The 24,684-nt window shown below is 39.5% G+C and overlaps 2 protein-coding genes across 3 annotated transcripts in view; one reads left to right on the forward strand and one right to left on the reverse strand.

Moving 5' to 3' along the window:
- The window catches only part of ERI1 (exoribonuclease 1), a 146,367-nt gene that overhangs the window by 77,053 nt on the left and 44,630 nt on the right, over positions 1-24,684 (reverse strand). The gene's annotated exons all lie outside the window — the stretch shown is intronic.
- TNKS (tankyrase) overlaps positions 1-24,684 on the forward strand; it is a 138,425-nt gene that overhangs the window by 22,696 nt on the left and 91,045 nt on the right. The window contains exon 3 of the mRNA XM_065837978.2: positions 10,442-10,537. Coding sequence (XP_065694050.1) covers positions 10,442-10,537 — 96 coding nt within the window. The remainder of the gene's footprint in view (positions 1-10,441; positions 10,538-24,684) is intronic.

Raw genomic sequence — 24,684 nt, forward strand, 5'->3', positions numbered from 1 at the left:
TTTTTTGCTTGGTTGTTTATTTTATTTTTTTTTTAAAGCTTGTTTGATTAAAGGATGTTCTATTCCATTTTGCATGCTAACAACATGCATGTTTCAGATGACTACTTGAACACACTTGAGTGTGATTCTTAAGCCCCTGTGTGAAATGGGCATGAACTGACATGTGGGAGATTCCCTCTCAACATCAGGAAATTTTTTTTTTTTTTTTTTTTTTTTTTACTGTGAAGGTGACAAATCTGGGCACAGGTTGCCCAGAGTGATTGCAGAGTCTCTGTTCTTAGAGATTTGAAAAGCCATCTAGCCATAGTCCTGGGTTACTGAATGTGGGTGGTCTTCTTTCAGCAGGAGGGTTGTTCCAGATGATCTACAGAGGTCCCTTCAACCTCAACCATTCTGTGATTCTGTGAAAAAGGAGTGAAGGTTCATGGCTGCAAATAAATGAGATTAAATAATCACCAAGTGTATTGTCTTTAACTGCTTACTAGCTCAAATAATTTTTTTTTGGTAACTTAAGTGAAGCTCCTGGATGTCTTACATTTTACACATTCATTGTAGAAGGCCCAAAGCTTCCTTTACGCAGCACAGCTTTTGGTGAGGATTGTGTACTTGGGGGTAGCATTCTGGAATGACAGAGCCATCTCCTGCATGATGCAAAAAGCCCCAGCAAACAGAGATCTGCAGTGACACTAAGATTTTAAGGTTGCTGTCTAAAAGACTGCATTCTGCATATACTTTTGTTTTCTCACCATTAGCTGAAATGGAAAATTTTAAGTTAAAGTATTCTATCCAAAAAAGGAAACAGGAATATTTACTTAAGTCCAGGCAAGATGAAGGCTTTGAATTGCTGTTCATGTGGGCTGAACAATTGACCAACTCTAGCTCTTTCTCTAAGGGCAGAAGGATATTATCAGCCCACTCTGCTGCCTACAGCCTATGGAACTTTCTGCCTGTTTTCTCTCCCTGTGTGTGTTTAACCACTGGTAGGCAGAAGTGGCATAGCAGGGAACGATTTTGTAGTGCTTCCTACATATAAAAAAACTAATCATAGTTAAGATGCACCTACTTATGGGGAAACACTTGTGAACAGTTACTGAGGGAGGAGGGAGCCTTTTTAAAAGGCATTGTCTTGCCCTGCTGGAAGAGCTCTGGCTGTTGCAGTGATGCTTATGGTTTTGGTTGTCTGGTTCAGATCCTTTCCCCCTACTTTACTTTGACTAGATAACTGTGATCTCTGGAACATCTAATGCAATCTTAACTCTAGAATACATGGAAGTATTTTGTAATGTGTTGGGAAGTGAGGGGTGTGTGTATGTGTGTGTGTATCTGGACCAGGAGTCAGGCTCTCTTGCTAAGAGGTTGAAATTTCAGTGAGCAAAGTCTAAAAGTACTTCTGGGGCAAACAATGAAGAAGTTGGTACAGGGAGACCTTGTTCATGCTGCTGCTTTGATTTCTTCTTGCTGCCTTGAAGCCTGTTTCTGTGAATTATTCACCTAAGCTGAAGGAAAGTCTGACCTCTAAGCATTGTTTCCGTGTTTTACTGGGCCTCTGCTCAATTTAGTAGTTGCATCCTGTTACTGTAGGAACTGGTACAGTTTCTGCAGTTCATGAATGTGAGAGAACTTGCCTTTCATAGAGCAGATCTGTGTCAAGAAAGTGAGATGTTTGATATGGCTGTCCTTTGTCCCTGATGCACCAAATAGTCACTTCAGCTGTAAAGCAAGAAGTGCCTCTTCTAGGAGCTGTATTCCAAGGTATGTATAGCATGTATAGTCTCCTAGCATGTATTAATGACCCCAGTAGTTGCTACCATTGCTTGCCTAATGACAAGGTAATAGAAACATGCAAGCAGGTGCTATGATTTAATCTAGATTACATCACATTTGGCTGAAGTACCATTTCTTTACTAGAGGTAGCTTTCCTGTACTTAGAAATAACCATTTAAGACCATATGTCTGTATAAATTCTAAAACTCTGTATCTCCAGGAACTGACCTGCTGGATTAGTGTCATGGGATGGTTTGGATTGGAATGAACCTTTAAAGATCATGTAGTCCAACTGTCCTGCCATATGCAGGTTGCTCAAAGCCTCATCCAACCTGACCTTGAACACCTCCAGTGATGAGGCATCCACAACTTCTGTAAAGCTGGAACAGGTTTCCCAGAGAAGTTCAGGTAGATTACATCTGTAGCTTTTTTCCTTTGTCAACTGATGCAAACACTCCACCATAGAAGTTTACGAAATTAATTAGACATGATTTGCCCTTTGTCTCTAATCAACTCCCTGTTTCTTGTGTTTTGATATTTCTTCCAGAAGGATGTGTTCCATAATCTTGCTGGGAACAGAGGCAAGACCAACTGGTTGGTTGTTCTCAGGGTCCTCCTTCTTACCCATTTTAAAAATGGGTCCATGTTTCTCTCTTCCAGTTGCTGGGGATTTGCCTGACTGCCATGACTTTTCAGATATGATTGGGAATGGCTTGGCAACTACATCAGCCAATTCCCTCTGGACCCTGGGAATACATCTCATTGGGTCCCATGGATTTTGGTATGTTCAGATTCCTCAGGTGGTCTTGAACCTGATCTTCATATGTAATGGGAGGCACTTCATTCCACAGTCCCTGCCTTGAGGTTCAGGGGCTTGAGAGATGTGAGAAGAGAAATTACTATTGAAAACTGTGGCAAAAAAATTGGTGAGTACCTCAGCCTTCTCCATATTGGTTGTCACTAGTTTTCATGTCTTACTTATCAAGGGGGTTATGTTTTCTTTCATCTTCCTTTTCTAGCCAACATTCCTGTAGAAGCCCTTATTATTTGTATCCCATGCCAAATTCAGTTCCAACTGTGCCTTAGCTTTCCTGATTGCATCCCTATACATCTGGGCAGCATCCCTGTATTCTTCCCAGGATATGTCCCTTGTTTGACTGCCTATGCACTTCCTTCTTACGCTTCAGTTTGATCTTCATTACCCATGTTTGTCTCCTGCCTTCTTTGCCTGATATCTTACACATGGGAATCAAGAGCTCTTGTGCTCTAAGAAAAGTGTCTTTGAAGAGCTGCCAGCTCTGTTCAACTGCTTTGTCCCTGAGAGCAGTTTCCTAGAGGGTCCCATCCATTAATTCCTTAAACAATTGAAAGTTTGCTCTCCTAAAATTCTTTGTGTGGCCCATATCCATCAAGGCTTTGAATTCCATCAGAACATGACCACTGCAGCTCAGGCTGCCACCAATCTTGACATCCCTAACTAGTTCATCTGTGGTGGTAGGCAACAGGTCTAGTAATGCTTCTCCTGTGGTTGCGCTGTCACCTGGGTTAAGACATTATCCTCAGCGCACTCTAAGAAATCTCCTGGACTGCTGACAGTTTGTGTCATTTTTCTGGCAGATGTCAGGGTGGTTGAAGTCCCTCAGCAGGATCAGAGCCTGTGAGTGCGATGCCTCCTGTAGCTGGAGTAAGAACTCTTCATCAGCAAGCTCCCCTGGGTTGGGCAGCCTCGAGTAAACCTCAACCATGAGGTTTCCTTTGTTGGCTTGCCTCCTGATTTTTACCCATGAGCTCTCAACTTGTTCATTGCTGTTTTTCAAAGGCAGTTCTGTGGACTCAATCCATCTTTTTTACATAGAGGGCAACTGCCTGCTCCCCTTTCCTTGCCTGTCCCTTGTCAACAGTTTCTGGCTGTTGATTGCAGCACTCCAGTCGTGTGATCCTTCCCACCGTATTTCAATGATAGTGATTAGATCATACCATTCCAGCTCTTCCTGTGTGCTACCTATGCTGTGTGTGTTGGTATAGAGACACTTCAGCTGGGTCATTGACTGTCACCTTTCTAGACCAATGCATCCTAATGTCTTTGAGCTATTTCACAGCTGTTTCCCTTTTGGTTTTTAATATATCAGCTGTCTCTGGCTTTTCTCTGTTGCTCAAAACTCCATCACTTTCCACCACAACTTGTCTGCTGCTTTTTCCTACTGTCAAAACTCTCGTTTCTGTCTATGCTGTTGGAGAGCACTGTTCTAGTTCCCTTTATAATTTTGGTTTTTTTTTCTTTTTCCAGCATACTGAGGCCTGGCATTGCTTTTGTGAGCTTCTTTTCATCTACTTCATACTACTGCAGTCAACTAATTTGTCTCTTGCTCTGTTTGTCCCCAACAAAGAACAAAACCAACATGCTGGTTTGGGAATAAAAGCGCTGTCTGGGGTAATGGGAAACTGGGATGCCATGAACATGAGGACTAGGAAACGCAAAATGATGGGAAGTGCTTGAAGCCGGCATTGACTTACCAGGACTTTGGCTAGGGATGTTAAATATACTCTTAACTGGAACAACAAAATGATCCTTTTTAACTCATGTCACTGACACGTGTTCCTGTACTGTCATTTCTTGTGCCAACCGGAGCATGTAATGTCACCGCATGATGAACTGGAATGGGCAAGTTATCATTTCTCTAATCTGCCTTTTTGCCTGACGAAACACTTGAAGCAACCCAGAGCAGGGTGGGCAATACAGCGCTGGGGGTGGTGATTCTGCCAGCCTGGTTGGTCTAGGTGAAACTGTAGCCTGTGACAGTGCTTCTTTTGCAATAGAAGCCTGTAAAGCAGCTGTGGTAATGCAGATCTTTGAAGTCGTCAGAACTGTTTGCAGATACTTTAGTTGCTGGAAATCCAGTGTTTTGCAACTTTTCCTTATGTGTCCTACCTGCACTCATGGGGTCTTCTATTGTATTTCTCCCTGAGTTCCCTTAGGGTTTAATTGCTCACCCTGCCGTTATTCTTCCTCTTTGCTGCTTCTGCATGCTCTTCCTTTTCTGTTCTCTCTCTGTCTCTTCTGCCAAATGCATTCCTGTCCTTCTGTCCCAGAACTACCACCTGGTTATCATCTCTTCTTACCAGTAAACCACCTGCAGTACTTCCAGATATTCCTGGTTATGGCTTCTAACCTACCCTGACTCTGAACTAAGTTTTTCTGTGTGCTTAGCCTCTCTGCTCCATAATCCTATCTAGATTCAGCTTTGATGGCTTTCACTGTAGAGGGCCAGTCAAGAGCATAGAACCTGCTCCTCTCCTTTTTTTCCAACTCCTCGTAGCTGAGCTGGCAGTGGCATTTGAGACCATGAATGTTATCAGGTTAAGCAGTGATACTCAAACCTTTAGAGCTGTGTGCAGCCCCTGTAGTATTACTGCCCCTCTTGCTTTCACCTTGCAGTTCTGTTGGCTGGTGGATATAACCTTTTAATCCTGCAGCCAAGATCAGGACTGCTCAATGATTAAAGTTAATCAGTGATCTGTTATGGGGTTAGTTTTATTAGGTGTATCTTGTATATTTGATCTCAGTGATTTGATTTACATGTAGAAGTAGTTGAGGGAGAAGATGCATTTAGCATTGGCTGAAAAAAATTAATAGTTTGGATTCTAGGGTGTTGTCTAGGTGTTTTCAGAATGTAGAGGTAAATGAGCACATTCTGTTTATTGTCTAGTATAACTTGGAAACATCCTGTATGGGACTAGTACTGAGGTGTATGTGTTTGTGTTCCTGGCACCTAATGTTAGTGAGAGACTGGCCAGCTTTAAAGGTTTCCTTTGGGGAGATGGAAGGTAGTGCATATGTTGTGAGTCAAAAGGAGGACTTTTTCTTAAGCTGTTTTCTCTGTACCTTGCTACTTTGGGAGTAAGTAGACACAACTACAGTAATATGGTTTGGAAAGGACCTTTGGAGGTCATGTCCTAGAAGGTGAAGTTGAAAAGGGGGGAAGAAAGGAGATATACTGAAGCTAGGATAGCTGGAAGGGACTGTGAGCAAAAGGCAGTGGGACCCAGGGATAAAAGAACTGGTAGGGAGGAGACAATGGTAGAGCTGTGAGGAACTGAATATTCTGGAAATGTAACTAAAAGCAGTAGGCAGCTTTAAGTACAGATACTTCTGGAGGTTCACTCAACAGTCAAAGGCTTGGATGTACCTTTTTTCATACTTAATGTACATCCTACTTAAAAACAACTGTGAACTTTTCCATCAGCATTCCTGTAAATATACTCAAAGTTTGTGGATGTTGAGCCTAGACAAACAGCAACAGAAATATTCCGACTTTTGATTGTAACTAATATTGGAGCAGCCAAATTGAATTTTATTTTTTAATTCCCATTCTATTTACATTATATTTCTGTCTTTCAGTCAAAATGTTTTCCTTTGGTGGCCTTCTGAGGCAGTGTGAAGGAGGAAGGTATCTGGGTTATGATTTGTCTGTAGACAAACTCCCTCATCCCTTTTTTTTTTTTTTTTTTTTTTTTCCTTTTAGTAAACCGTACTTCTTTCTTGTTGCTGTATAGCTGCTGGGGAAGGTATTGCCATACATTGCTGTTGAAGATGTGAAGGCTGAAACTGCCAAAAGCAAAAATGTTTGTTCTTGGGGGGTTTATTATTTGACAGCCAAATGAGGTAGTGTTGGTTAGCTTCACAGTTCAAAATCCCTATGCCAGGAGGCTGTAGGCCAGGCGTTTCATTTTAGCCTTCATACTGCTGTAGCAAGTTGGCAGGAATCTGTAATGAATAGTTGTTGTAGTTCATGTTCTGTGCAGTACTGTAAGTTTTATTTGGTGGGAAGAATGTGGCCTTTCTTATCTCTATCTCTCTTATCTCTAGTACTGATCTGGGTCTAATGACAGTGTAATTAAATAAACCATTTCAGATGGTATGTGGAGGTCAGAAACTGATCTATTTTGTCAGTTGCAGTGAGGGTAAAAATATTATTTTGTACCAAGCACAGTCTAGAGCTTGTTGGAGAGTAAAGCTTACAGGTCTTTGATGGCCATATACAATATGAAGACAATAAGAAGGGCTTCTTTACACTGTTAGTACAATATCGTCTGTAGGAAGGCAAGGATAGCTAAGTAATGGTATTGCTAGATTGTTAAGGGCTCTGCCAGCAGTACAGGAAAATAACACTCCCCAGTGTCCCCACTGTCTGGAGGAAACAAACCAGCATATCAAAATATGCTAATCAACAGGGTTCCAGGAGTGAATTTGTGTGTATGCTACCCTTATGCTTGCCTGTTAACAGTAGTCTCTTGATAGAAGCTATTGCCACATTTCCTTTCAAGGCTGCTCAGAAACCATCCTCTAAAATCAGTGTGTAGTGTTTGAAATCCAAAATAGCTACGATTAGCTAGAGTGGCTTATTCTGTTGTGTTTCATTAAAAAGGGAATGTTTTGCTCAAACATGAGATATATCTTGAAATTTTTACACATTCCTGGTGCACTGAAAAGTAAATTTAGAGAGACACACTGTGTCTAGATCTCAAACACCCTGTGGTTAGAAGAGACTTTGTGTTGGGCTGAAGTGTTAAAGGTTTTGAACAAGCAAGAGAACATTCAATTAAAAGCTACCTGTGGTTTGCTGGGTATAAAAGTACAGCTGCATTACACTGATAGGCTAAACATCAAGTGCTGGATCTCTTCTGTTAATTCACGCTGATGACAATGTTGCTCACTTGGATACCTTTTTGCAAGATTATGTGCTGAAAAAAGTATGGAGAGGGTAGAACCAAATAGTCAATAGAGGAAATATAAGATTGCCTTTGTGACCTGAATTTACTTCCTTTATTCATCTGCATCCTAATACAGTCTTTATTTATATAGTTGGTTTCTCCTCCCAAGATGCTACTGCATTGATTTCACAGGGTAGATCTGTCTAGGTCTGAATAAGGGACCTGTCTGCGGGATCATACCCTTGGCTGTTGGAGGGGCTGTATGGTGAGTAGGATGAGTGATTGCAGAGACAGGAAAGATAAGTCTCACGGTTACAGCAATTGAGTTCTGACAGTCTTCTTCTCAGCCTAGTTTGGCCACTTCAGCTGCGTGTTCCACAGGCAGTCACTAATTCAGGGCATTTGCAGGCAACCAACTTCAGCACTGTTAGTAAATTTTTAGTGTATTATTTCCCTAGGTTTTTAAAAACTAAGAACCTGACACAGAAATAGCATGTTTTAAGCCATGCCATAATTGTTCATGGTTCATTAGCATGACTGAACAGGTTAGATACGCTGCATAATCCTTTGTCATTTTAGCCTGGAGAGGAGCTGAAAGGAGTACTGTGTTGTCATCTTCTGTGTGTGCCAGCAGAAGTAGCAGAGGAGCGCTCTTGTTTGCTTTGCACAGGACTGAAGAATTAAGAGACTTGAAAACTCTATTACTCTGTTTTAACCTTGAGCTCAGGCAGTTGCAGGTCCCTTTGACATCTCTACACCTGCTATCTCTCATTTTTCAAAATCAACTTTCTTGTACCCTAACCTGCCTCAGCTTTGCTTCACATGATAGTCCAAACTTCCAGTTATTCCTTTCTACTGGTCGTTCTTCCTGGACTTTTTATCTGAGCTATTATCTTTTCCCCTGCCACATCATCTTCTTCAGTTCTTTCCCCTAGCTCATTGTCTCAAGGTTTTTGCCATGTGAGTCCTTCACTGTCTTCTCACCCAGTCTGTACCATTTCAATGTGTTCTACCACCTGCTTTCTCTTGATAGACAGTTCCTGGTTCCCTCTTTTAGGGTCCTGCTTTTACCCTAATGCCTTTTGTGACAAATGGCTTCCCTTTCCTCCAGTATATGGATTCTCTAGCACTCATCTAGCATAGTCCAAGAGAACAGAGAGAGGATATACTGAACATGTCTTTCCATACTTACTTTCTGTACTGCCTGCTGTGTTTAAAAAATGGGCAAAAAGTCCTCTTCACCACCTCCTGCTGGAGTGTGCTTGACTGGCTTGTGAGGCTGGCTCGGAGTCAAACCTGTCTGTGAGTAAGATCTCGAAGGGGATGGTAGCATATATAGCACAGATGGCATCTTCAGAAGCATTCTTAACAAGTTTCTCTGAGCACGTGCTAGCTGATTTTTTTTTTTTCCCCATTTTGGTGTCTTTGTCTTGGCATAGGGAAAAAAAACCAACCACCAAACAAAAAACCTCCTAGGAAAATCCCAATCTGCCTATTTGAATCTTCTTTCAAAAATGTGCAACAATTGCATCTTCTTGGCAAAGCATAAAATAAGTCAATTTACTTCATTAAAGCACCAGACTTTGGGAAAAATTCAGCTTGGGACAAGCAGGTAGCATCATACCCTGTAAGGTGAAATATATGAAATTTAGCAATGTTAAAAGCATATAAAGTCAGAATTGTATAAGAAAAGAGATTTGAATAAATAATACTAACAGTTCAAATTTTAATTTTGAAAAAAGTTTAGCTCAACCTTTTGCTGATTAAAGTGATATGTGTAATATAATACTGGTAATTACTTTTGTTCTGGCTTGGGTTGTTTTTTCTTGGAGAATCCTGTCTGCGAAGTGGTTTTTGTACCCTTAGTGACAAAAAGTGTTTGCAAGTGTTTCTTTGTCTTGACTCCTTCAGTCCCACTGTATCTCAACAGACGTAGTTACATGAACAACCATAAATATCTGCTGCTCTTCATTATTTGTCTCCTTGACATTGAGTCTCTGCACCTCTGAACGCTGTCTTGTTATTCACACTTGTGCCAAGTGTTTAACTGTTGCTCTGAAATTGTGATATGTTATGCTTATTTTGCACAACATTTGTGAAAATGGAGAACTGGAACCCTTTTTGTTAGACCTCCAACCTTGCTGTGGATGTTGTTTTCCAGTTCTGCAGAAAATGCCTTGATCTAGAGAGGGGGTGGCCTGAATTGCATTGTTATTACATTGTTTCTGATCAAAAGAGTTTAGAGGTGAAATAGTGCTTTCCTTTTTTATAAGCTTTTCTAGATGGTAATTTACTGTATCAATGCCTTCCTATACATTCTGAGTATTTTTATGTACTTGAATTTTTTTGTGTTCATAGGCTTAGTAGAAAAAAGAAATACCAATGAGAATAATAACTTCTGAACATCCAGACTGCAGGGTACCAGGTTACACATCTTACCTTATTTGTTACACTTCTTGAAGGCGAACTGGTATGCTGTGGTTATGATTTTGTGCACAAGCGATGAGCTGGAGTATTACTGATTTACAGAGACCGGGTGACTGGGGATATTCAGCAGGAAAAGGAAGAGGAACGGTAACAAGCAGCAGTAGTGGTAGTAAAGGCAGGAGCAGGTTCCACAGCAGATTTCCCACTGTGAGGCAGTGAACGCACAGCTTCCCAGCTGGCTGTCAGCAGGAACCCAGAACTGAGTATTGCAAGAGATTTGGGGTGCATGTTTATCGTGCGAAGTCATGTGATCTTACTGTATCTTAACTTGCCAACTTAGCCTTACTCTGGAGAACATCCTTTGCTGCAGTGCTTAACAAGAAAAAAAAAAAAAAAAAAGGAAAAAAAAAAAAAAAGCAGAAGGAAAAATAAAATTGTGTGATGTGTGTTTATGCCTACATCATGCCGAGGAGACACTTAACAGTAAATAATCTGTGTATCCCTGAGGTGAGATACTGTTTCTGCTTTCCCTGCACAGTGCTGCTGCAGCACGGAGCTGATCCAAACATTCGGAACACCGATGGGAAATCTGCGCTGGATCTGGCAGACCCTTCAGCAAAAGCTGTACTCACGGGTAAGAGGCATACATCTCTCAGTAGCATTACCTGTAGTTGATTTTGTGTGCATGAGTTTAGCATTGTTAGAGCCCTTCTGCCTTTTTGGATTTTTCTGTTGTGTAAGAGCACTTTAAAACTGTCTTTTACCAGATTTCATATTGATGTAACTGTCATTCTTTTGCTATGCTGCTATAGGTTTGCTTATTCTACTTAGGCTAATGCTATGATTTTTCTGTTATTATATCATTAATTGTTTACTGTGTTTCTGTGCTTTGTTTTGTTTTTCTTTTTAATTGCTACCAAATATACAGATTGAACAGGAGCCCCAAACCCCTGCAAAAAAAAAAAAAAAAAAATCAGGTAGATTATTTTAAGACCTTCACTGTTGAGCAAGCAAGGACATTTGTATAACTACAGAAGTACCTGTGATCTGAAAGATGACCTGCTAATGATTGCAGAGATCAATAGTTACGTTATATTTTGCTGCAGATTCACATGCTACCCTTTCCTTCCTCTTCCTTGTTAGTCATTTTATGTAAAACTTTCTTGCCCACCATTCTTTTCCTTTTCAGGGTCATTAGCTGATGAACAGTATGTTTCATGAAAATATTCTACAGATAAAACTTTGGGTTTACACAGCTTTTTTAAAAATAAGTAAATAAATAAATAAATGTTGTAGCATACCAGTAAGCATTAGAAGTATAATAGCCTGCCAAATCTGTATTGAGAAGTACATGGTCCTCTGTGCTGATTTTGACATCTAGGAAATAATGTTTAGAACAAAGTAATCTTGGATTTAAAAATATATACAGTTAGATTTATAGAAAGGGATTCAGCAGTTGAGGTTCATTTGAAGAAACAGCTATTTTTCTCCTTTGCCTTTATTTCTCCTATTCTCTCTCTTTTTATTGACAGCTTAATTTATAGGTTATATGCTATGCAACACCCGTGTTCTTTCTTCAGATTATGTTCAGAGCACACCAACTCCCTTCACTTTGTCAGGAACATTTCCTCATCTTCTTTTTCCAGTGTGCTGACTGCTCTACATAATTATCTACAGCTCTGCAGTGATTTGAGAGTGCCTTTGGAACAATGCACTTTAAATACATATGATTTTGTTTAATTACTCAGTGTCAAATTTAAACACGTTCCTACAGTAATGTTAGCTGTGCTAGGCATGTTAATCTGACTTTCGGCTGTTAATGGTTACAGTTGTACAGATGCTGAGGCTGGAAAGGGCACCAGGGAATCAAGGTACCAGAAAGGTGTTAATGGGGTTCCAGGCTCGGAGCAGATCTGTACAGCAGGCTGTACCCTAAGGTCAGTTTCAGAGGATAGCAGGAGACTTGTGAAGTCACCATCACAGACCTTCCTCTCTGCTTCACTGGGTTCTTGGGGCACTAGATCTCCACCTTGTGCTTTGGGTGACAGAAAAGGCAATGTGTCACAGCAAACCAGCGGAGGCAGATTAGAAGCAGCCTGCTGAGAATGTCCTGCCAAGTGCAACAAGTGCCCTGTGTCCCTGGCCTCACTCTAATGCCTCACACATGAGCACCCAGTGAGTGGAAGCTTCTGCAGCTGGTGGATGTTACCAGGTTGCGCATATAAACATGCATGCACAGAGCCCCTTCGGCTGCTATTTAAGTGTTTTATTGTTCATAACAAGAGGTAGTGTTTGTATGTGCTTATTCTTTCCAGCAATAAAATCAGCTTTTGGTGTTATCAGCTTTGTCCTCAAGGTGGCTCTTGGCTACGCTGGGCTCTCTCTGTGCTGTGCACCTGAGCTCCAAGCTGTGTAAACAGGGTTTGATTCAGGCTTTAGCTGCTGTATGATTCACAATAACTGAAAAAGCTGACACTAGATGCCACTTAAATGGAAGCTTTCTATTAAGAGCTTAATTTTTTTGGATGCTGCCCTGCTTTCTAGTATCACTGTTAGGCTGCTGCTTTCTCGTCCATTTTCCATATGTTGTTACCTTCAGGTCTTGCTTCATCCCTCTGAAGAAAGAGGCTTAAGGGATTTCGTAGGATCTATCTGGCTTGGGATAATCTTTAGCTACAGCAATGCTTTGCAATTAGGTGCATCAGGACTTAAAGGTATTATTGGATTAAGGATGAGTAGGATGTATTAACTTAATTTGCAGTATTTAATGTTGAATGCTGGGATTTTAGAAACACCCATATTTTGAGCTTTTAAAACCGAAATGATTCTGAAAAAACAACCTATAGTTGTTGCTGTATTTGCATCTTTAAATGGCACGCATGTCAAGGCTGATCTCATGATATTATTTTGGGTTCCTTTTTCTATCAGTGTCTATGACCATAATAGACTTTTCCACATTGCTGCTGTTGGAGAACAAGGTTCCTCGTACTACTTTTTTTGACCAAGTATTTGCATAAGTTCATGCACTGATGTTCATCACTTTGCAAATGAACTGCGATTATAGTCTTTGACCTCCAACTTAGAAAAAGTGAACAGAACACTTGTTGGCAATTGATTCAGTCTTTTCAATTTGACAAAGAATTCTCTATGTGTTTTAAAAGGAACCTTCCTGCTGTGTAAAAAGCATTTCTGGTGTTTTGGCAGCAAATGCGGTATCCCCAGTAATTTGTTCTTTTCTGTCTGCTAGTCTAGAATATTGTATAGTGTCTTTTTCTCCTGAATTACAGAAAGATATGTCATGCAGTACTTTCTTGCATGACTTCCAGCCGTTTCTTGCAATGTTTTCTTAAACTTTGTTTTATAAAGGATGCATAAGACAAATGAAAGGCTAATATTTTTGCAGAAATGGACTTTGGAAATTTCTTTGTAGGTTAAAGTGAATTTTATTGGAATTAAACACCCAGTTCCCATTCTTTAAAAAAAATGTATATAAAATTGGAGAATCTGCTTTTTACTACTCGAACAGCAGAGCGGTCTTTTTTTCCCATTTTGCGAGATAAGTAGCACTCGTATGAGCCGAACACTTCTTGACCAAGGGGGTGAATATTTTTTTGTTTCTTCTTCCTTAGCATCCCTTGCTGTTCCTGAATCTGGTTGTCAGAAAAAAAGATTGTAATTCTTTTTTTCTCTAGGCTGAAGTGGTAGTACAGACTCCAAAAACATATTGCATCTAAACCACAGAGCTGTTACACACATCAGATTAATATCCTAGTTAATTTTATTTTAGTTTAATTGCCTTGGGGGGTGTGGTTTCTGAGATGGGGACTCATCTTTATTGCCGTACATAGCACTGTGGGACTCCCATCCAGAACAGGGCCTTTGGGAGCTTTTGCAGTCATATTAGTCTTCATTATTCTCCTACCCTGCTTATTGCCTATTTAAACATTAATATCCTTTTATATCTTTCCTGCACAACATATGAAGAACCAACAATATTGTTAATGATTTCTGTGAATGATTTGTTTTGATTTTTCATACAGTGATGCCTTTTTGCCAATTGCCCATATTATCTGCTATTTGGAAATGCTTTCTTTACGTGAATGGTCGTTCTTTATACTTGAGCAGTTTCCAAAGCTGTTAGCAAGACTGAAGGCACTTTGGTTAGATAATGTTCTTGACAGCTCCATGCCATGGTTTTGCAAAATTGGTGTTGGTTGGTTTCAAGGATTATTTGCTTGAAACAGGTCAAAATGAAAAAAGTTTGGAAACTGCTGCATCTTCAGATTGAAGTAAGATTTTTGGGGTAGGAAATAATGTCTTGTTTGTTACTAGAATCAATTTTCAAAGCTAAACAAGACTCTGATCTTTCTACTTAATATGGAAATAATGTCTTTTACAAACAAAGTGCTTGGGTCCTATTGAACATTTCTCACTTCTGTGTTTTGGATGCGAAGGACAGCTTGATGATTGAAGGTTCCGGAAGCGTTAATGAGATTCATGTTTTCACCTGTTATGTCAACTTATTTATTAAAACGGGGAGAGCATAGTCCATTTATTGAAATATATTTGCACAATTTTTTTAAACTGAACTGCCATCTAGACATAATTTACCTGCAAGGAAGGGAAAAATCTGATATTTCACTACAAAATGTTTACTGAACTTTAGAGAATGAAGAATGGATCCTAGGTACAATTCATCCATTTCAAAATTAGCAGGAAGAGAATAAATTACTTTACTTTGGATTATTTTTAGTGTGGCACCTTTACAACTTGACCATCTCAGATCCCAGACTCTTTCCTTCTGGGTTGGTGGTTTTTCCTTTCAGGTACTCTTAGGATTTTGAAGGCATTCTGGGTAGACACCAGCACTTCATTTTTGGGTGGTACCAACCTCCTCCCCACTTCCTTTTGTTGATCTAATACTTATATAGTGTACTCCAAAATCAGATCATTTGGACAAGGTGTAGCTTCTGTCTTTAAGAAATTGTATAATCAACATTAGTATAAAAGGAATTTTAACGGTAAGGAGGGCAGATCCTACTAGAATGGTTTGGACCATTTATCTGGGTCATTGTCCTTTCTGACAGTGCCTCTGGATTCTGCTGCTATTGGTATATGTCCTGAAGCAGGAGGTCTGAAGAGCCTTCCCCAGCACTTGTTTGTGCTTTGAATATTGCAGGGAGGCGGGGGAGAGGAGGGAGGAGGGCGGAGCTGGTCGTGTTTGTTTGGTTTTGTTTTGTTTGTGATTCTTATTCGTTTAGCACCCAGGTATGTCTGCTCTCTTTTTTTTTTTTTTTTTACCAAGGCCTTCTCAGGGGAAAGCAAGACATCTGCTCTAGTTCACTGGTATTAGTCTCACGTGGTGCTTTTACGTTTGGAGTCTGTGGGGGTACTTTACATCTGCTCTCTGGAGAACTGTAAGGAGTATCAGCTTTCCTTCAAGAATGCCAGGGCATTGCTCATCCAGCCTTTGGAAAGACGTGGGCAAAATGTACTTGTGGCACAGACCTTAATGTGAAGTCTACCATTTGGATGGCACTCATCTAGGAGCTCTAACTATACAAATGTGTAAGTCTTGTCTCAAATTCTTAAAGAATATTATAATTGTGGCTATCTTGTTATATTTGTAAATACATAATTGAAAAAAAATCTTATTTAAAGTGTGGTATAGTTCCCACTTTCCTCTTTGAAGGAAATGCGTTGGTTGCTTGGGAGCCCAGGAGGGAAATGCTTTCCTTTCTCAGTTCTGGCATGGTCACATTTCAGTTTCATTTCACATTTCCTTGTTTTCACATTGACAGGAAAGAGGAAGAAACAGTCCTCCTTTGTCCTAGATGCCATGCCATTCTTTGTGTGAGCTTCTGTTATGTTGCCACCTCAGGGAAAGCAGTCCTTGTTCTTTAGACTGTCTACATACGAAGTATCACTTTGGCGAAAATGAAGTTTCACTTCAGTGACACTACCAGTGTCACTGAGTCTCTTTCCACTTGCCAGCACTGCATTTTTCTTTCAAGATAGAATATCTTGAGTTGAACACAGTGCTCTGGTATAACATCCAGTTGACTTCTGTAGTGATGATTTAATAGCTTTCTTGGCATTTTTTTATGCCAGTTTTTTTTTGGGTTAAGTTTGTTTTTTATTACCTCTGTGTTTGCAGAAGAGCTAGGAGTTTTATGGGAGCCTCTAAAGGAATTCTGAATTCTTAAGTTTGTGGCTTAGGTTCTAGTACAATTTCAGATGATGTATATTACATATGCAGTGCTTATTGTTTTAGTTTGGCAGTTCTCCTTTTGTCTACCCATTTTATTGCCCATTCCTTCAGTTTGTCATAGTTCTTTCTAATTTCTTCAGTTTTCTCTGATACTGGATGATTGTTTCATTCAATGTAGTAGATTATTTATCAAAAGTTCCAGTGTGTTTTAGCACAAAGTAAACAAGTTATTCCTGCTTTTAAGTGTCTAATCCTTGAAACTACTGATTCTGATTCCATGACTACAAAATTTCATTAATCTCTTACTGGAGGACTTGTGCAAGGATTTATGTGAGCCAGTATGTAGTTCTACTGCCTAAATTTTCTGTTTCCATGACTTAATGTGCTTGGATTTTGTCCTACTGTAACTTTAGCTCTGGATGCTCTTGTTTTGTAGAGCTTAGTTTTAGGATAATGAGAGCTTCTCCTCTCCTTCCTCCTGCTCCCTGTTTTAGACATGAATGCTATCATCCTCATCTTCTGTTTCTTGTTGTGTTGTATCTTGAAATAGCTTATTTGGAATGTGGCTGGTTAGATCAGATTGCATCCTCCTTGTTTGTATCCTCTATTTAGGCAAGGAGTTAAAATCCTGTAGTCTGCTGTGGAGATCTTCAAAGAAGGCGGCGCCATGTGGGAGTCAGGACTCGTGCTTTTGTGAAAAGCATGGGTTTGATTTACACCATCCCTTTTGCCAGATTTTTCAGTCTCTCAGCTTTCCTTTTTACCTTGATACCCGTTTAGGAATATTTAGTAACAGCTCTTTGAATGGAGTCAAACTCTTAACTTGTCAAAGGAACAAATTATCCCTTCAAAGTTTTCACGAAGCACCTAGCTGCAGTTTTTCAGTGCTCTTGATTCTCGGCTCTGCTATTATATAGAGTTTTGGATGCTTTGAAAGCTTTCAGAAACCTTATGTACACAAATTTATTTAGTTGATACTACACACTGAACTTAAAAAGAAAAGCTTCTTTTGACTTTGATGTTGTTAAAGACTTCTTGTTATTCAAATGGACAGAATAAGAAATAAGGTAACTAAACCTTGTAAGTGAAGAGCCCAAAATGTATTTCCATGCCCTAGGAAAGATAATTGCAGAAATGTGTAAGAAGTATTTCTGTTTCCATAGTGCATCAGAGCATTAATCTTTTTTGTTTCTTTGCCTTGAGCATGGACCAATCTTAAATAAAGCAGATGTCTTGCAATTAAGATTTAGTTTGTTGTGCCATCCATGTTCATATACTGAACACAGGACATTGTTTTGCAGAGAGTGAGTCAGGGATTGTGCAAGAGAGGAAGTATGGTATGATCATAGCGGAATTAACATATATGCAAGTTGAGTTTAGTGTGCACTGGAAATCAATCAGATATTGCAGGGGAATGTGTTTAATGTAAATAGACCCCTGTAGCATCACCTTTTTCAGACTTTGCCCAGCATTGTCCTTTACTCCTATTCCTCATTTGCCTAGGTGTCTTCTTGCCTCTCCGCTGACCTGTCTAATCCAAGCTGCACTCTTCAGCAACCTGCAGTTTAGACAGGTGGGCTTGGATTTTCCAGATTTGCCATACTAAGTGTTTATTCTAACTTTGGATGATGTTCTGTCACACTTCAAGTCTCTACTCTGAAACATCTGGATGCTAGAATTTCTTCTCAAAGTTAGGAGAGGTTCCATATTTTGTTCAAATACACAAAACATTATATATTAGTTTTGTGTACAGCACAAACACTCTTTGTCTTGTAGATGTGGTGCAATTCTTTTAGTGTCATCTTAAAAATTAGATGGAGATAGGCAAGAAGAATTTCAGCCTGCAGGATTCAAAGTTGGCAGAATTACAATGGAAACAAGTCTTTAAATCATAGATGCTAAGTAACTTTTAGTTTCCTAGCAGCTATCAGCATTGCTACCAGCCCTGTCTATGATTAGTATATTCAAGGGAGTCATATTTCTTGGATGCAGCTTGTTTTGCTTTCATGTGCTTCTGAGCTTAGACCACCTACATTGAAGTCTTTCAAAATGAATTTCGGGATGTAGGGGATTTTTTTGTAGTTGTAAAAATCTGTAATGGAAATGGAATTGACTCACCCTATTGGTTGAGGTGATCTGATTCAACAGGCTCAGATGCAGTGTACATTTCATGTGGCCATGGGTTAGTTCTTTGTTATGCTGTACAAAACTTTCCAGAGGTGAACAAGGAGATACAAGCAGCTTATACTTAGTATCATGTAACTCACACCATCACTTCACCTGGCCTGTATTGACTGACCAAGTGCCACAGGTCTGATGTGGCTCATGTTCTGTGCCTTGACATGAGCCTGGTGTCCAAACAGTGAGACCGTGCACCGCGCTTGTTCCGCTGAAGCGGCAGCACATTGAGGAGAGAGGGGGAGGAACGTGACCTGAAGCAAATACCTGTGACCTCTTCTCTATTGGACAAGTTGCAAAGAATAATCTGAGCCTGTAAGGGACTCGGTTTTCTTTCTAGAAATATTCCACGTGTCCCTCTACAGTTGACTGTAGCACTATTTGGAGTCTGAATGTGGAGGCTTGGTGCATATATCTCAAAGACTGCACTGTGCATGAGTTTGAAATAGAACTGCATTACTTATGTATTTTTTACATGCTTTTTAATTCTGGAGAAAGTTTGTTGTTTTTATACTGGGGGTGTGGTGTGTGGGGAGCATTTTAATTCCCTTGTGTATGCACACACACACACACGTGTTTATCTTATCAACAAAAATAAGGCAGTTCTCATTTTGTAGGTAACAACAGTATCATTTTTATGTAGTTAGATTTACTGTCAGAGGTGTTGTTTTCTGTTGGTGCGTGAAGAGACTTCTAGAATGGATGCTTCTCAGTGAATGAATATTTTACTGTTTCAAGTTTCGGAATGAACTAGTAAGTTTCTACTAAACTAAGTAGCCATTTCAGTGGTGACTCATTCATTCAAACCATCACAAATAATGTGAGTATTGACTTCTAAGATTCAGAAGTCCTAGGTTTTGGAGTCTTGTGACCTTGTGTTTGTTTCACCTTTCCCTTTTCCAGGAAAAAAAAAAACAGTCTAGTTGAATTTTTAATTGTTTGTTTAATGTTAAAATTATATAATTGTTAAAAAAAAAAATCATCCACAGCTTATGTGCACTTAAAACAGAACAGAGCTTATATATGCTAAAACCCAAACAAACTAAATTGTGTTTATATTCTCCCAGGAGGCTAGAGTAAGAAAGGAAGAAAACTATTTCCGTAGTGTTTTTTTTTACTTCTTAATTTATTACTGGAAGGCAAAGAGATCCTGTTGTGAATAGTGCTGATGCACAAACTTGGATTTCATATAATATAATGTTGTTTAGATTGTTTAGGTAGCACTAAAAAAAAAAAAAAAAAATCTTAAATTTGTTCAAGTAGCTGGACATTTCAGTTTTTAAATTTGTGTGGTGCCAGTATGTGGATCTGTGACTGAAGAACATGGAAAGTTTAGTTTGAGATGGAGAAAATCAGTCTGAACTGTTTTTTGAAAACTTTGAGTACTTTTGTTTGTTGGAAATTTCAGACTCAATAGAAGATTTATTAGCTTCATTTCATGCTTTCTAACTGTTCATTGTGATAGTTAAATAACAATCAAGGCTGTTTCTGTGTGACGAAAGATCTCTTGTTATACTTCAATTTTCACAGAAAGGAATACGTATTAGCATTTAAATTGAAATTACTAATTTCTCCTTGCGTACGTCCTTAGGGCTCGATCCTGCCAGATACTGAGCATTCTAGTTGTGATCCAGGAAAGATCTGATGTTAAACTGGGTTTTTTTCAGACGTTTTAATGGCATTTGCTGAAGCAGGGCCACAATGTTCATCATCTCTGGTGTGAAGACAGAGACCTTTCCAATGAAGGTCTCACAGGGTGCTGCTCCGCTCTAGGGAACTATGGGTAACTTGAGGGCAATGGCTGTTGTCTCCATCTTGTGAGTAGACAAAGCCTTGTTCCAGATTTTGTAAAATAAAGCAAATTACTTGTTTAAAGCATTTTTTTTTCTGAATGCAGTTATTTTAGGAGAAACATAATATGTGGGTATAAAGGAATAATGCAGGTCAAAGCAGTATTTTGCATCAGAGTAATAAGCAGGCAGACTTGTTATTTTGAACTTTCTATTTTTACTGTCTTCATGGACAAAGGAGCACAGGCAGGTTTTTCTCTTTAAAAATTTAAGTGAAAAGTTTATGGGCTGTGAGGAATGTGTCTTTAATGTGATGGCTGAGTTTTCGTAACTTTGTGAGCACTGTCCCTGATGGCTCTTTTTGGAACTGTTGCGTCCAGGTATGAAAAGGCGGGTCCTTCAGAACTCCTGTGTCTGTGTGAGTCAGCCCTTTTTGTCTGTCTGTTCAACATAGTTCCTGGCTACAGGGTGTCTGTCTTGGTGCTCTATGTAAAAATGTGGCCTTGCAGTTCAAAGGCCTTTAGTCCTGGGATTAACGTGGGATCTCTTTCCTCTTTAGCTTTTCCCCACAGCCTCTTGTCATCACTGCAGTGCAGTCTCTCCTGCTTTGGGGCTGTGGTTCTTCATGGTGGCATTGGCAGGAACCTCTGATGGTTCAAGTGTGTACACCAAACCTTGGAAATCATCCTGCCTGGATTGCCCTTCACTGCATGCGGCACAAGGGATGCTCACAACAATAACCTTCTCTGTCTGCATCTATATTTCGTCCTCTTCTGCAGAAATGAACATTGTTGCTTTTTCTTCTTAAGAGTTCAACAGTTCTTCTGATTTCATGACTGGAGTTAGTTTCTCTACAGGACCGTCACTTTCTTCCCATACTTACTGTTCATCCAAGACCCATCTAACAAAGTTAATGGCTGTGTGGGGTTTGTGTGTGTGTGGTTGTGGTTTGGGGTTTTTTTGTAGTGCTTTTCTGAGGGTAGGAGAAGAAGAGGGTTTTACAATGTATTGGGGTTATTGTCAGTCTCTTGTGGATGTATTAATACTATGTGGAGACTCGGGGCTATAGTTTTCTCTGAAATTAGATTGAATTTGTCATTTGTATACGGCTCTTTATCAGGCTGTCATGAAGGTTCAAAGTTTAATTTATAATACAACAAAACCCAACTTTGTTAAGACTTATGCTAAACCTCTGTGTAATCACGTTGGAGGTGGTTTTAAAAAGTATGACCTCCTTGGGAGGTAAGAAGTCATTTATGCCTTTGAAAATGCTTCAGCTATGGTATTTCTTTATCGTTAATTCTTTCATACATGAAAGAGAAACTGGCAACAAAGATTCAGCCTTTCACGTCTCATGAGCCTGTTTGTTTCCAATATGCTTTAGAGATTTTTTTCAAAATTGTTTTTCTTTGTTCCTTATACCCAATTCAGTTGCATTTAATTATATGTTTTATAACTTTCCCCTGTAGTGCAGTGGGACTGTTCTTATGCTGAAAAGAACTATGTGATTAATTACTTTACTTGGTGGCATTAAACAGTTTCTAATTTTAACGTAATAGTTAATATATTGTCAGTCTTGCAGCAAGACACAAGATTTTGAATTGTTACCACATTATTAATGGAAAATTTTTATGCATCTGGCAAGCTATAACATAAATTAAGCAAAATCTTTTGGTACTTTGGAAATGCACTGATAAATCATACTCAATTATGTTGCAACACTTGGAGGACCAGAATTAAAAAACAGTAGAGCATAAGGTATGAATGTAGGTGTTCTGTGCCGTTGATTATCTTTCATAAATAGTAAGTATCAGAAACCTTTGTTTTCACTGATGCTTTTTCTACTCCTATCCCACAAAGGTAGCTATATTTTTGTTCAGAGTAGAATAATAGCTTTCAGTGGTAATTTAGAGACCATGTAGCTGAGACTTATAGACATACTATAGATATAGACATTGTTGTCACTTTGTTTTTCCTTGGAACTGCTTAGAGGCGCAAAACTTTCAAGAGAGGATTTATCTTCTGTTGTAATTCCAATAATCTATTTTCTTTTTAATAGCAAAAGCTGTGTCCTGATATTTTATTAGTCTTAAATGTTTTAAGGTTAGGTTTCCTTTTTTATGGATAATAAGCTTCTCTGCTGCTTTGTTCTAGACTCCACAGATCCTGCTGCTTTGAGTGATGAAAGTGTTTCCATAAATTTAAGGACTTATTAGGTCATACATGACTCATGGTTTTTTCATTGTTGCATGTATTAGTCCTTTTAAAGAGCTTGGGAGATGATTTGTGGCAGCAGAAATCCTGTGCTTAGGTCCGCTAAGTTGGATCTTTGAGGGCTGATCACAGGAAGCAAGAGGCACAGTTAGGGTCTGCATTAGCAGTAAGAAACACAAGCGGTCTCAGTGGACAAGAACAGTTTCGTAAAACAAAGCCAAACAAATCAACTCCCTCACATTTATCAAGTAGATAAAAGGAGCACAAAATACTTTTTCTCTTTTTGAGGACGTGGAGGAGAGCTTGTGAGTTAATTCATTTCCCTTGCTTATATGCAGGTATAGATATATTGCTGGTTGAAGAGGACTGTGTCAATGAGCAACCTGTTTTTAGCTGTCTCCTTGTAGCACTTCATTGTGAAATTGTTTTCATATCCCCAAGCTTATTCCTTTGGAAATGGCAATTTATATAGCTGTGGCTGAGAGAGTTAGGACAGGTTGGTTGTGTGGGAGGGATGCCCTAGGCTCTACAGAACAAAGGGCAATGATGTCTGTGTTAAGTCTGGACAAAATCTTTAGAAATAGAAATAGAATGGCATTGGTATTTATTTGGCCCATAGATGTAATGGTCCACCTCCACTAATAAACTGGAACTTCACTTACTAAAATCTCAGGTCAATGATCATTTGCATGGTTACTTCAAGCAAGTTTCTGTGAAGCTCTCCTTGTTAGTAGTGACTAAAAAGTTACACTCTTAGTTAATAAGTGTATGTCCTGGTTTTGTTAAAAACAAGTTTCTTTTTTAGTGAATTTGCCTGTCAGCTAAAGCCTTCATATTAGCTGCATTTTCCTGGAGAACCAGACACATGTTTTGGTAAACCTAGCGATGGAATGCAAAGCTATTGATAAGCATGGATGGACATCTCGCGAGAGGGGCAACCAGAAACAGGTGACCAAGAAACCGACCAACTGTGTATAACATTCCATTCACGTGAATACTTCATATAAAAGTGGGAGATCATGAGGATCTCGTCCATTTTCCCTTCTGCTTATGACCGATATTAGGAGAGGACCTTGCTAGTCGTCCCTGCGAATTGAGGCCTAGTGAGAGACTGAATCCAGCTCCAGTTGGCTGCAGAGTCCAGTCCAGGATGTCGGGTGCCAGCTCTGCAGTTGCTGAGACTTTCGAGATTGATTTTGTATATTTTGTATTATTTTCTCTATTCTTATTAGTAGCATTAGTAAAACATTTTTAATTTTTCCAACTCTCTTCTCTCTGTCCTTCTTTTCCTCCCGATTGCCTGTCTTTAGTGGGAAGGGGGGAGAGGGAGGGGCAAAAGGGGGAACCGGGGGAGAGGAGGTTAACAATACATCTGCCGGGGTTTTATTGTCACCCCGCAATTTAAACCCTTGACAGTGTAATAGAAAGTCCAGACCTTGGAAGACATGTGTGGCAGGCTTCATGCAAGTAGCAAACGGACAGCAAAGTTTAGGTTGCCAGGTCTGTCCCCCTGCACCTTCCTCAGTTTCCTGTAGTGCCTTTATTGTTTGCACAAACTTGACTTGGTTAGCAAAGACAGGAGGACCCTGAGGCTATTCACTGCCTTGCTGCTTCTTATTATCTCTTCACATTTCTACTTGATGCACCTTGTTTCTGGACAAGGTGCCTCCAAAAATTAGGTGCCTCTTTTGTCTTCAACAGACCATTTTACTTGCTGACACATGGAGAAGTCAGCCAGACCTGACAAGCTGGGAGATAACAATACAGGGCTTGCCTAAGATTTATGAAGTAACTGTTGTGATGAGCATATTATTTACAGTAAAGTAGCCGTAGATTTAATTAGAGTCACTAGACAGTGCTGTTGTCTTGAAATTTCAGAAAAATATGGTTTTATGTAAAGTCACTAACTTTGTTTCTGGTAGAAAGAAACAACACTCTTCTCCATGCTCCTAAAAATAGAGAAAGGAGCCATTGAGCAAAGGAAGCTGGCGATCTTCTGACCAATCCACAAAAAGTCTGTATTGCCTTGAATAATGATATTAACCAGTGCAGGAATTAATATATTCTGTGCTGTTTGTCAAAATGGTGAACCAAGAGTCTTTTGGGGAATAAACAGATGCAAATATGTAGACCCAAGGAAAGCCTACACAGTGCTAATGGACATGTTGATTTTTTTAAATTTTTTTTGGCTTTGTATGGCCAGCTGTTTGAAGAATCTCACATATGTTTAATCCTGGAGTTGTAGTAGATGGTGAACTCTTGAGGTGTTAATTAATCTTGAAGCTAAAAGAACCAGGGATGTTTCTTTTTAAGAAGAATTCTTAAACTGGTCCAGTAAACTCAGCTCACTTCATGTGTAAGCTATGGGATGATGGACATCTGAAAGTT

The sequence above is a fragment of the Patagioenas fasciata genome, chromosome 4, assembly GCF_037038585.1.
Source record: "Patagioenas fasciata isolate bPatFas1 chromosome 4, bPatFas1.hap1, whole genome shotgun sequence".
In the NCBI taxonomy this organism is placed as follows: Eukaryota; Metazoa; Chordata; class Aves; order Columbiformes; family Columbidae; genus Patagioenas; species Patagioenas fasciata.